The following is a 10,562-nucleotide window of genomic DNA, read 5'->3' as shown; positions in this document are numbered from 1 at the left end:
TATATATATGGAAGCCAGGCATGTTTGACCATAGGGGCCAAACATAGTAGGTCTTTTGCCTTAGTTGGGAACTCACGCAGCCTGGTGTGGCTTCTCACATAGGCTGCATGGATTCCATGCTAAAATGATATTTCTAGGCACTGTTATAAGGGATAGGACAAGCAAATTAAGGGGCAGAATATGAAGATATTTTATTAATTCATTACTATGTAAGAGTATGTTTACTATTATATAAATAGTAGGAGCAATCTACTAGGTGAGATCATGTGATCAGATCACCACCATCCTGAGTATGGCCACATATATTGTTTAGCGCTATGCAGTTCAAACAGAGACTCTCATTCATTAAACTTGTTCTATGCTCTTGTTGAAAGACAGGCTGAGATGTAGTGAATTATATTTGAATTATATTCTTGATTATCATCAGTATTAATATGGAGATGTGCTAAAGCTCTAATATTGCAATATTTAATACTGCTCACTCTATTGACCCATTTCTGACATCTGATTCATGGCAGTTATGTGCTATTCTTCATCTCAACAGAAGCAGGAGCCCGATCCATTTCCGCTCCTTTATCCAACTGCAGTCCGCGACGAGTATAGTCACCAGGCCTTGTAGATCCATTTGGAATATGGAATCGCTTGTCGATCCGACTGAAGGTCAAAAGAGATAGGATAAGGATCTCGAGGACAAAGTTGAACACGTAAAAGCAAGCCTTGGAATCGAACCAGGCTGGGTTGGTGACCGGTCTAGGTGTACTCCAGTTTGCGCCAGCCTTGAAACCGGCGATGAGAATGCACAGCGCAGACGATAGGACCACGATGATGACCTTGCTGGTCATACTTCCTTTCCCGAATGATTCCTCCTGCTCGGATCGTGGAAACAAAAACGCAACGAGGATATGCAGGATAGGAAGACAGGTAATGACGAGAAGAAGGGTTATGGCTGCCAGTTGGACATCGCGGCATTGCGACTGCGTATGCTTGTCGAGGGTATAAACGCTGACAACAGTAGCCGTGATGACCATGATCAAGGCTCCAGCTATGAGCGCGTAAAGAATCTTGTATGCAACCCGCAAAACGGGATTCCAGCCGATTTGAGGCTGCTTCGCTCGGAGGATACGCTGTGCAAGAATCAAGTTGATGATGTATACGAGGAGCACACCGGCATTGACAAAGATATTCGCGGCAATAGCGAGTCGGACGTTATGCTGTCGATTGGCCCAGGCGATGCGCAAGACTAGGGTGGTAATCCGCGCCATACAAAAGCCAAATAACATTCCCGAAATGAGGAACTTGTGGCTTCTGCGACCATTTATCTGGAGGATTGTCATGTTCGTAGCTGCAAACCCGAGGTAGAGGGCGAGAAAGACGGCACAGATGGGAACGTCGGGGATGACACTGGGTAAACCCCCAAGTCCAGCGTTGGGAGACGCATACGGTCCTCCTTGTTTGTCAAGCAACATGGTTGACGCTGCCTCGTCGATATGGCGCCTTGCCTTTGATGAGATTGATGTTGAGAGATTATGTCCAAGCAATGTCCTCATCACGTTGTGAATATATACTTGGCCCCAAATGCCGATCAAAGTCTGGCATCGGTGTTCGGCGAGTTGGGCCCCGACAACGCGGACGATTGTCATTATCCATTGCTTAGCTCCGAGCTAGCTCGTAATGAACCCTTATTGCAACAACCTGGTTGGACTCCTGCGTGGTGAAGGCTTGGGATGACAGAAAGAGAAGCGAATCAGGTGACAGGGGTGGCGCTGTCGGCTCGCACTTTCGTCCGCGGCCCAAAATCTCGTCCGCGACCGAACAAAACACTTGCCTCTTCAGCTCCCCCATCTTCCTACCTTCCACTACATCATCTCGGAGATAACGCACGGAGGAAATTTTGTCTCGTCCGATGATTTATCACAAACAGTAATAGAAGTCAGTTGTTTCGAGAATGTCGAGTCCTCAAAGCGATCTTACCGCGCTGCGGAAAGGAACAAAAAGCTGCACAGAGTGTAAGCGGGTATAAGACAGCATCATCCAGATTTCATCTGTTTTAATCAACATAGCAGGCAGACGGCGTAAGGTTCGATGCGTCCGAATATCCGAAGATGCTAAGTCGTGTCGGCAATGTGAAGAGCGAGGTTCAGCCTGTGTTGCCCAGTCTTCGACCAGACAGAGGTCCTCTCGAGCACGGTTCTCGTCTCGGAAAAGGATTACACAGCTGGAATTTCACGTCACTCAGCTCACAAAAATTGTCAACGGTCTCGAAGTCAAGCTTGGGAGCAAACCGTCCCAGGTAGTATACTCTGACACTGTTCAAGCTCCTGATGCACAAGAGTCCGATGCCGAGAGTAGCGGGTCGGATTTTCCCATGACAGATCGTCCGTCCCATCTGCACTCACTCTTCCAGAATGACTGGATCAGTGTTGACACCTCGCAAAACGAAAACAAAGCGCAGGGAAAAGTCTCCACACACTTCTCGCGCCTCGTGAGGCCTCGACTGCAGAGTTTAATCCCGCCAAAGGATGAGGTGATCGAGATTGCAGCGTCCTCATTTGATTGGCTGACCGTGCTTCATACTCTCCTACCGCAACCCTGCACGGTTGTCTCACAGCAAGATCTCGTCGCCAGGTACGAGGAGATGTGTAGTCCTGATGTGAATATCATTACTCTGGCATCGTGGCTCCTAGCCCTGGCGATCACAGGCCAACAACTTCCGCAAGAGACCGAGAATCGTGAAGATCAGCTCAGAAAATGTCGGAAGCGGTCTGACCTTTGTCGAAAAATTACGAACACCATGGAGAGTACGCTCATGTGCCATGATCGGTTGCTCGCAACGGGAGAAGGACTTGGAATGGCCGTACATTTTGCCCGACTGTGAGATTCGCACCTACGATTCAGCCAAGCGACATGAACACGTTGCTGATTCCGTAGTCATATTGGTCTAGGAAACTTCCAGAAGTCGTGGTTGACAATACGGCGGCTCATTGCCATTGCAGAGCTGATGGGCTTGCCCCGAATATATCAGGCTGTTCGGCTCGAAAGGGTCAGCGGAACCGGTGACCAGCATTCTTACCGCATGGCCCAACTTTGGGAATTGCTCTGCAACATTGAAAGACTGTCCGGAATGATTTTGAATTTACCACCTGACACTCGGCGCTACCAACCCTCGCCCAGTCTACATCTTATCGTCGACGGCGTTGTTCAGCCGGATGTATATGTTACGAAGCTGCTGGATATCGCTGTTCGAATACATGATATAGATGAATCGAGTGCCAGCCAGGGACCTGCACCCGAACTCCACATGACTGCTCTGGAGATGGCGCGGGACCTGGGCACCCTTGCCGCTCAGACGCCCAGCACATGGTGGCTTGTCAACGAGGAATGCCCGGTTAACACCGCCCAAATAGTGCAATTCTTTCACTATATAATCTTGATGCGAGTATACCTTCCCATGGCATTGCGTCAAGGTTCGCGAGAGGAGTATTTGTATAGTCGGCTACCCTGCATGGATGCTTGCGATGCCTTGGCAAGGCGCTATATTTCCCTCAGACGAAAACTGCCTCCAGGTGTGTTCCTCGCACGAGTAATAGACTTGCAAGCTTTCACAGCTACAGCGGTTCTCTTGCTCTTGTCCCGCAACACCTTTCCGACGGACCGGCGTAATTTTCATGTCGACACTAGTCAAATTCAGGGCGTGATTGCCGAAGTAATCAAGATCATGGGACAAAGATCGAAGGACCCCGTGGGCTTTGAGTTTGCGGAACAAGGCTTCAATACGCTATGTGCCCTTAATCAGCTTCTACGGCAGGAAGAAAACACTGCGTCTGAGCAGACACTGACCTTGCAAGTTCCTCTGCTTGGCAGGCTGCATATCCGTCGGAATGTAAAGTCCACACAGATGACTGCGACCAGTGCGACAGCATCATCCTCGCTGGATTCTTCTCGAGCTCAGAGGCAAGATGGTATATCCGCTGCTTTGCTAGAGGGTCCGGTCGGCTATCAACTGCCCACTGTCATGGACGGCGCGAGTGCCCTCCCAAATGGATGGGAATGGAATGACTTTTCCTGGTCTATTGAAGATACCCATGAGAGTCTATTCAATGATGCTTTCATGAGTGATAGTATGGAACAGACTGCTCTGTGGTACAATACACCCAGTAATTCACTTTCCACGTGGAACATGTTCAATATGCTCTGAGAAGTCGTCATCCCACGACGATAGGTTGCATATGACACGAAATAGAAACGAGGAAGAGTCTTGTATTATTGACTTCTGATGGGCAAACCAGCCAACTCAAGATGGAAGAACAGAAGAAGACTCTCAGCCACCAATCATGCGTCACCCATCGCGCGTTTAGCTTTCCGTCCTTCGATGACTATGACAGGGGTGATTGTGAGGATCAGAACCGCAACGACCACCGCTACCTGCGTTCCGAAAACTGCCGCAGTTCCGTCTTTGGCGATCCATGAAGGCTGGAAGTATCCGACAGAGAAGCCACTGGCTGTAGGCCAGGCATTGATGATTGCTGAGACTACTGTTGACTGGTCGGGATACTTCTCGAGATTGTATGCCGTAATCAAGCTGTTGCATACAGTAATTAGCTGATTGAGTAAATGCTCTGGGTAATGGCAAACTCACACTGTACTGGAGATCATGCCAAACACAACCATTAGCCAGCCAAAGGCGAGACCGATCCAATGCTTATGGTAGTTCAGGGTCATGCCGTATGTCAGCAGTCCACAAGCCATGACACCAATGGCGATCCAGACACCATGAAGTCGGTACTCGGGACGCCACGTCCGCTGATGAGACTTTTCAATCCAGCCATTGAACCAGTAGCCAAAGGCATATCCTATAAGGGTCAGGACACCGATCACGGATCCCGGGGAGGCTGCTCACCAAGTAAGCCTCCGGTGATTGGGGCCCATCGCAATGATGCTGACTGGACTGTATCGAAAAGGTAGGGAGGTTGCGCAACAAACGTGGAAACGGTCACGGTTATACCTTGCATCGTTGTCAGAGAGATCCTCATGTTGCACGAATTTGAACCCACCGATCGGCCAGCAAAAGATGACCATTGTTGCAATTCCCGTCAGGAGGAGAGGAAACTTGAAGATGTATATGGCAAGGATCTTGGTCCAGTAGGCTAGAGTGCGCCCGACAGGTAGGTTGTGATTCTTGATTCCGAACATCGACTGCAGGCGCGAATTACGCTGACATTGCTGTCTTCTTGCATAGTAAGTCTCGCGTCCGAAGAGAAAGATCAGGATCGTCGACAGCGCATAGAAGGCCGTCAGAATACCAAATGAGACCTTCCAATTGCTGCCGGCACCGATATATCCGGCCAGGGCAGGGCCTAGGAAGGGGCCGATCAAGAAGGTAGTGCCCCTGGAAGTCAGTTAGTAGATTGCGATGTAAATGTGTCGATGTCCGACCATACCAGATATTGATCATCTGAGGCCAGTCTGGGATGGATTGTTAGCTACCACCATGCCGAATTGGGTTGGACGAGTTCGAAATCTGCATACCCTTCGGCTCATACATATCATGAATGATCGGCAAACCGACAACTTGTGGGATTGTGCCAAAGAAACCCTGAAGAGAGCGAAAGGCAGTGAAGGTGCTATAGTTATTTGATAATGTCGCTCCAAGGACCATGAAGATGGTGATGAACTGCGGCCACAACCACACTGGGAGACTGCTCGTGGTGTTAGTAACCATCATTACTGCTGATGGACTGAGCGAAGACATGCCGTCCATATGCCTCTATCAATGGTATGGCCATCAGACCACCAACACCCTGTAACAGGATGCCGTAGTTCATACTGGTCGCGGAATGATCAACGCTGACTCCCCACTCCAACGCTTGAGGCACAATCAATGTCGCACCCCAAGTCATTCCTCTGTTTTCGGGTCGATCAGCACATGATAAAGATGGGGATAGCGCGACCAGACTGGGACATACCCATCAGCCAAAATAGAGCTTGACATGAGTGCGATAAACACAAGAAGCTTCTTCCTTGGGCTCCATTTTCGGGGATCTCGACCATCTTCGTCATCAATCTCGGTGACATGACTTTCTATTTTTGATTGAGTAACATCCGTACTCATAATAGCCTTTTCGCCTGCAATGACTGAGTCTTCAAATCTGGGCTCACTCATGATGGCCAACCCGGCAGATGAGACGTTCTGCAAGATCAAATGTTCAAAAGGACTCAACTGTACTGCAGAATCACAACAAGGATAGGATATAAGCCTGACAAGGCACTCAACATATTAGAAATTGGAAAAATTATCAGGAGGCAATGAAGGACAAGAGACGCCACGCGGCCGGAGGAATGTGCTGTTCGAATTGCCCAATAACGTGCACCACGAGGACAAAGCCTCGTGCAAGCAACCACCTAGTCGACACAAAGATATTAACTGTCTTGGCAAGGAATAGCCCTCAGCCCTCTTGTAGTTTTAAGGGATCTAGAACCGGCCGCAGAAGTGATTATCACCAGAGCCGTAATTGCGGCAAAAAAAAGCATGATACTGAGGGGTAGGGAAATTGCGGCACAGCTCACTAAACCAATAGTGAATACTAGTACTGCATAGCGTGGAAGTGAATGTGTATTTAGTGCAGGGATGCTTCGAATTCAAAAGGAGACAAAATCAATGGGATAATTCCACACACGCTGCGGGATTGTGATAAAGATATCAAATTTCTCCTCCAACAAGCATCATGTCTTCGCTTGCTGCTGCTGCTGCACTCGCAAGTACAGTGACCTCGGTCGGTTGAAGATCCCCGAAAGCCGGTATGTGATACTCATGCATAGCTTCTAGGCTGCGGCCCTTGGTTTCGTTCCTGTTGCGGTTCGCTTTCAGCTGTTCGATATCTTGGCAGATCTTGACAAGCCCGTGAGCGGAAAAGATGTCTTGACGGCCCTCCAAGCCCGGTCCGACGGGAAAACAAGACAGGATGTACCATGTATGTACTTTGTCTCCTCCAGATGAACGGCATCGCTCTGACTTGTACACCTGCAACTAGGTTTACTTTTGATTCGTGAGACCCACTCACCTAGACAAGACTTGTCGAATCGACGTTAACTTCTTGCGTCTTAGAGGATACGCTGTATGCCATGTCCGGTTTGCGCTTTGTTGATTTTGCCGGAGAGAATCTGTACTGTGCCAATGCCATAACCAGGCATCTGGCTGCCACTCCTTCCGCCCAACATGGAGCTGTGCACTTGTAAGATTGATCAATGATCTTGCGTCCAGTTTCTTTTCACTGGATGTACTGTGACTGACTGTTCGTAGTACAACGGAAGCCCTTCTTGGCGGTGCATTTTTGATGCGGAAACTCGAGAGGGAAAACTTTCAGTATCCATTCCAAGAGCGGGAGACGCCGTTTCAGTTCGCGTACAAATCAATGGGCCAAGAAGAGCTCACAAAAGAACATACTTATTCTATTATGGCCGCAGAAGGCCGCATGGCCAGTTTCAATCATTTCATGGTGGGCAAGTTTATGAAAACAAATACTGCTCCTGACCGTCTCCGAGCCTTAGGGTACGATCTGGAATCGGTTCTGAACCATGCGCAAGCCTCCACTCCGTTGACCATGGTGGACATTGGTGGAGGTCGCGGGGAGATGTTTCTCGATTTCAAGGCAGCATTTCCCCAGCTTCAGACTTCGGACCTGATCGTCCAAGAGTTCAACCATGATATTACCGATATCCCTGGCGTTACACTGGCTACGTGGAACTACAAGGACGAAAGTCCCCAACCGATTAAGGGGGCGCTGATCTACCATTTGGCTCATATTCTTCACAACCTCCCCGACCTGGAAGCCGTGCGCCTGCTGAAGAAGATATCAGAGGCCATGGCTCCTCACTCGCGATTACTGATTCATGAGTTTGCGAAGAATGCCAATTACGCGAAGATGCACGCCGCTATGATTGCCTTGTATGGAGGTCGAGAGAGAAGCTCGAATGAATGGAATCAAATGGCGAACTTGGCTGGGCTTCGAGTGACATTCGAAGCTTATCCGCCGTTTGGCGAGGGGTTGATTGAAATGAGGATGGTGGAGAGTTCTATTCAGATTGAATATTACTTGCCAATCGCGGGCAATAATAGAAAATTAATTGATGAACTGTCTCTATGATCCTTGTCTCTCTCAGACTATTGTGCTGGATACCTTCCTTCATCAAATCTTTGTCCAATGATTGTCATAGTGCGGTTCTCAGATATAGCCGACAGCGGAAAATACTATAACTGGTGGACATTTTTATAAATAGCAGCGAAGGAATTTGTGGATACCTTATGGTCTGGGATTAATCCAATCTAATTGTGCCAACGTGATTCGACTGCTTCTAAGATCCTTATGCAACTAGAGCCGGTCCACTTCTGGGGTTTGCTTGTGGCCTGATACTGTTCCTTTGGGCTTCATGTCCATAGGCCGTCTTGGTCGACAGCGACTAGAAAGTGATTACATTGTGATGATATCATGATATATATGGGAATGTCCGAAGAATAGCTCAAGACGAGAGGTGTCCTGTACCCATCGATTCGATTCTCGAGATTCATACTAGACTAGCTGTTCCGTTGATCGTCTGCCCGTCTCTCCGGACGGAGTATTCCGAATCACTGTAAGGACACTAAGAAGCCTGGGACACTTAGTGGCTCATCATCCCTGTAGTTTAATTCCACTACCAGCACAGATTCGTGTACCCATGCACACAAGTGGATGCCATGTACCAATGAGGGTGCTGTCTGCCTAGTGCTCACTGCCTGGAGGCTTCCAAGTATCTGAACAAGGCTTGCTCCCAATCTACCGTCCGGTCATTGGCTATCTTCCGGGGGTCAGTCGGTTTTATCCATACAAGCCCGAATACGACCGGGCTACTCACCGGAGCAATTTCCCGCTGCATGTTCCGTCTCTATTGTCCGATTTTGGTTGTTCCTGCTTCAACCATGCCTGCTGTAAAGTACGATATTACTTCCCTAACGCTTTGCCTTGATAGTTGTGCATATGAATTGGCGAAGCAGGGGTATCACCAATCCTAGTCAGGAGTAACATGGTGGCGAGTACGAGTGTTGACCTGGACTTCCAACACAACGTGTCAAAATGACTTCTTTCACTCTCCCTGTTGTGTGATAATGGGCTAAAGCCGAGGATAAGGGAGAACTATATGCTAGATTTCCGTCACCCTTCACCCCTGTTTAAAATTTCTCAGCCCAATCTCCTAGTGCGGAGTTCGATGGGATTTAGCATCCTACCGAAATATTTATTCGTTTGCTCAAAACATGCGTTCCCTCAGGTGCCCTGCAAATAGCTCTGCTCAAAACACTGCTCAGCCTTGGTCATAACATGTCCACTGTATTAGGGAACGATACCAACTACGGTGAGTCTCTACCCTTTGGCTCTTGGTTGCGAAAGCACAGAGCCGAGTTGTAAACGCATCACTGACACTTAAGCCAATTCCTCAAACAGCTGGTCCGTATATATATGCAGCATGGGTTAGTTGCTACTATCTTCCCTGCGCAACGGTGGAGAAAATTGACAGAATCGCGCTGCAGGCTTTGACAGGAGTCGCAGGACTGGCGTTGGCCTTTCGGTATACCACCAAGACATGGATTCGATGGATGCTGCCTCGTGTCAGTTCCCCCGAAAGAGTATGGGGTTTGGAGGATATCCTGTACGGCACTGCATATGCGTTTGATATCGCGCACATGGTCTTTATTCAGCGCAGGTCGGTATTCCGAGCCGGACTCTCACCTGGATTCTTTCTGACACGTTGGCAAGCTTTGAAAATGGTCTCGGGAGGCACATGTGGTTCCTGTCGGACGCAGAAAGAAAACTCGCGTTAAAGAACGAATTCATTTCTTAACCGCTGGGTAAGTGGCTTTCCTTATCGGTTGATATAGACACTCATGGTCTGTCTTCTAGCTGTCACTGCCTCTATGCTGAGTCGCTCCGGCATGATGTGTTTTCTCTACACCTGCTTCAGCAGCGTCGATAAGCATATCCGCGTATCCATCCTCGTATGCATGGCAATACAGGTTGTGGTGAACATGGTGACTGCGGTTCAGATTATCGTGCAGTGCCCCCAATCCCTACCATGCGGTATGCGACCTCCCTCTCCCTGAAGATCCGGTTCCTGAAGGTAGCTAACCGGTGCATCTCTATAGTCCAATCGAGTCAGCTATTTCCACTATCTGTGGGATAATCCACCAGCCGATGGCTCTGTGGTTTGTCAATTACCAGAAGTTCAAACGACGATAGGATTCGTTCAGGGTGGTATGACCTCCAGCTGCCTTCCCCGGTACTTCTGTACACAGCATTGATGGATCGCCAGGCTTCAACACGACCATCGATTTCTTTTTGACGGTACTCTCAGCGGTGCAACTGTGGCGTTACACAATAAGGGCAACGGACTCGGCTCCAACGCAGCACAAGCCACTATTCAGTCGTGTCCGGCGAATGTCACGACAGGCGCTCGTTTGTCGTCTCTGGCAGACTGTTAGCGTCAGCGGGCCGTTGCTGCTATCAGGGATTGCCTCTATTGTGAAGACATATGTACGC

The 10,562-nt window shown here is 49.0% G+C and overlaps 4 protein-coding genes across 4 annotated transcripts; 2 read left to right on the top strand and 2 right to left on the bottom strand.

The window, feature by feature from the left end:
• Nucleotides 1-518: 518 nt before the first annotated feature.
• On the bottom strand, nt 519-1,466 carry Aspvir_007004 (uncharacterized protein; the record flags this gene model as incomplete). The annotated part of the gene is made up of 1 exon (XM_043270190.1): nt 519-1,466. One exon carries the CDS (start codon nt 1,464-1,466, stop codon nt 519-521), a length of 948 nt encoding a protein of 315 aa, XP_043126125.1.
• A 479-nt stretch (nt 1,467-1,945) lies between these two features.
• Nucleotides 1,946-4,195, top strand: Aspvir_007003 (transcription factor domain-containing protein; the record flags this gene model as incomplete). The annotated part of the gene is made up of 3 exons (XM_043270189.1): nt 1,946-2,006; nt 2,064-2,871; nt 2,929-4,195. The coding sequence occupies 3 exons, from the start codon at nt 1,946-1,948 to the stop codon at nt 4,193-4,195; spliced, it is 2,136 nt and encodes a 711-aa protein (XP_043126124.1).
• Nucleotides 4,196-4,329: 134 nt separating this feature from the next.
• Nucleotides 4,330-6,160, bottom strand: Aspvir_007002 (putative MFS transporter; the record flags this gene model as incomplete). The annotated part of the gene is made up of 8 exons (XM_043270188.1): nt 4,330-4,579; nt 4,637-4,850; nt 4,898-5,002; nt 5,052-5,386; nt 5,439-5,463; nt 5,527-5,696; nt 5,752-5,901; nt 5,964-6,160. 8 exons carry the CDS (start codon nt 6,158-6,160, stop codon nt 4,330-4,332), a joined length of 1,446 nt encoding a protein of 481 aa, XP_043126123.1.
• Nucleotides 6,161-6,722: 562 nt separating this feature from the next.
• Aspvir_007001 (putative O-methyltransferase) lies at nt 6,723-8,141 on the top strand (the record flags this gene model as incomplete). The annotated part of the gene is made up of 5 exons (XM_043270187.1): nt 6,723-6,770; nt 6,824-6,968; nt 7,029-7,043; nt 7,103-7,229; nt 7,298-8,141. 5 exons carry the CDS (start codon nt 6,723-6,725, stop codon nt 8,139-8,141), a joined length of 1,179 nt encoding a protein of 392 aa, XP_043126122.1.
• Nucleotides 8,142-10,562: the final 2,421 nt, after the last annotated feature.

This window comes from Aspergillus viridinutans (genome assembly GCF_018404265.1).
Source record: "Aspergillus viridinutans IFM 47045 DNA, scaffold_5, whole genome shotgun sequence".
Lineage (NCBI taxonomy): Eukaryota > Fungi > Ascomycota > Eurotiomycetes > Eurotiales > Aspergillaceae > Aspergillus > Aspergillus viridinutans.
This window is presented reverse-complemented; position numbering and strand designations above follow the sequence as displayed.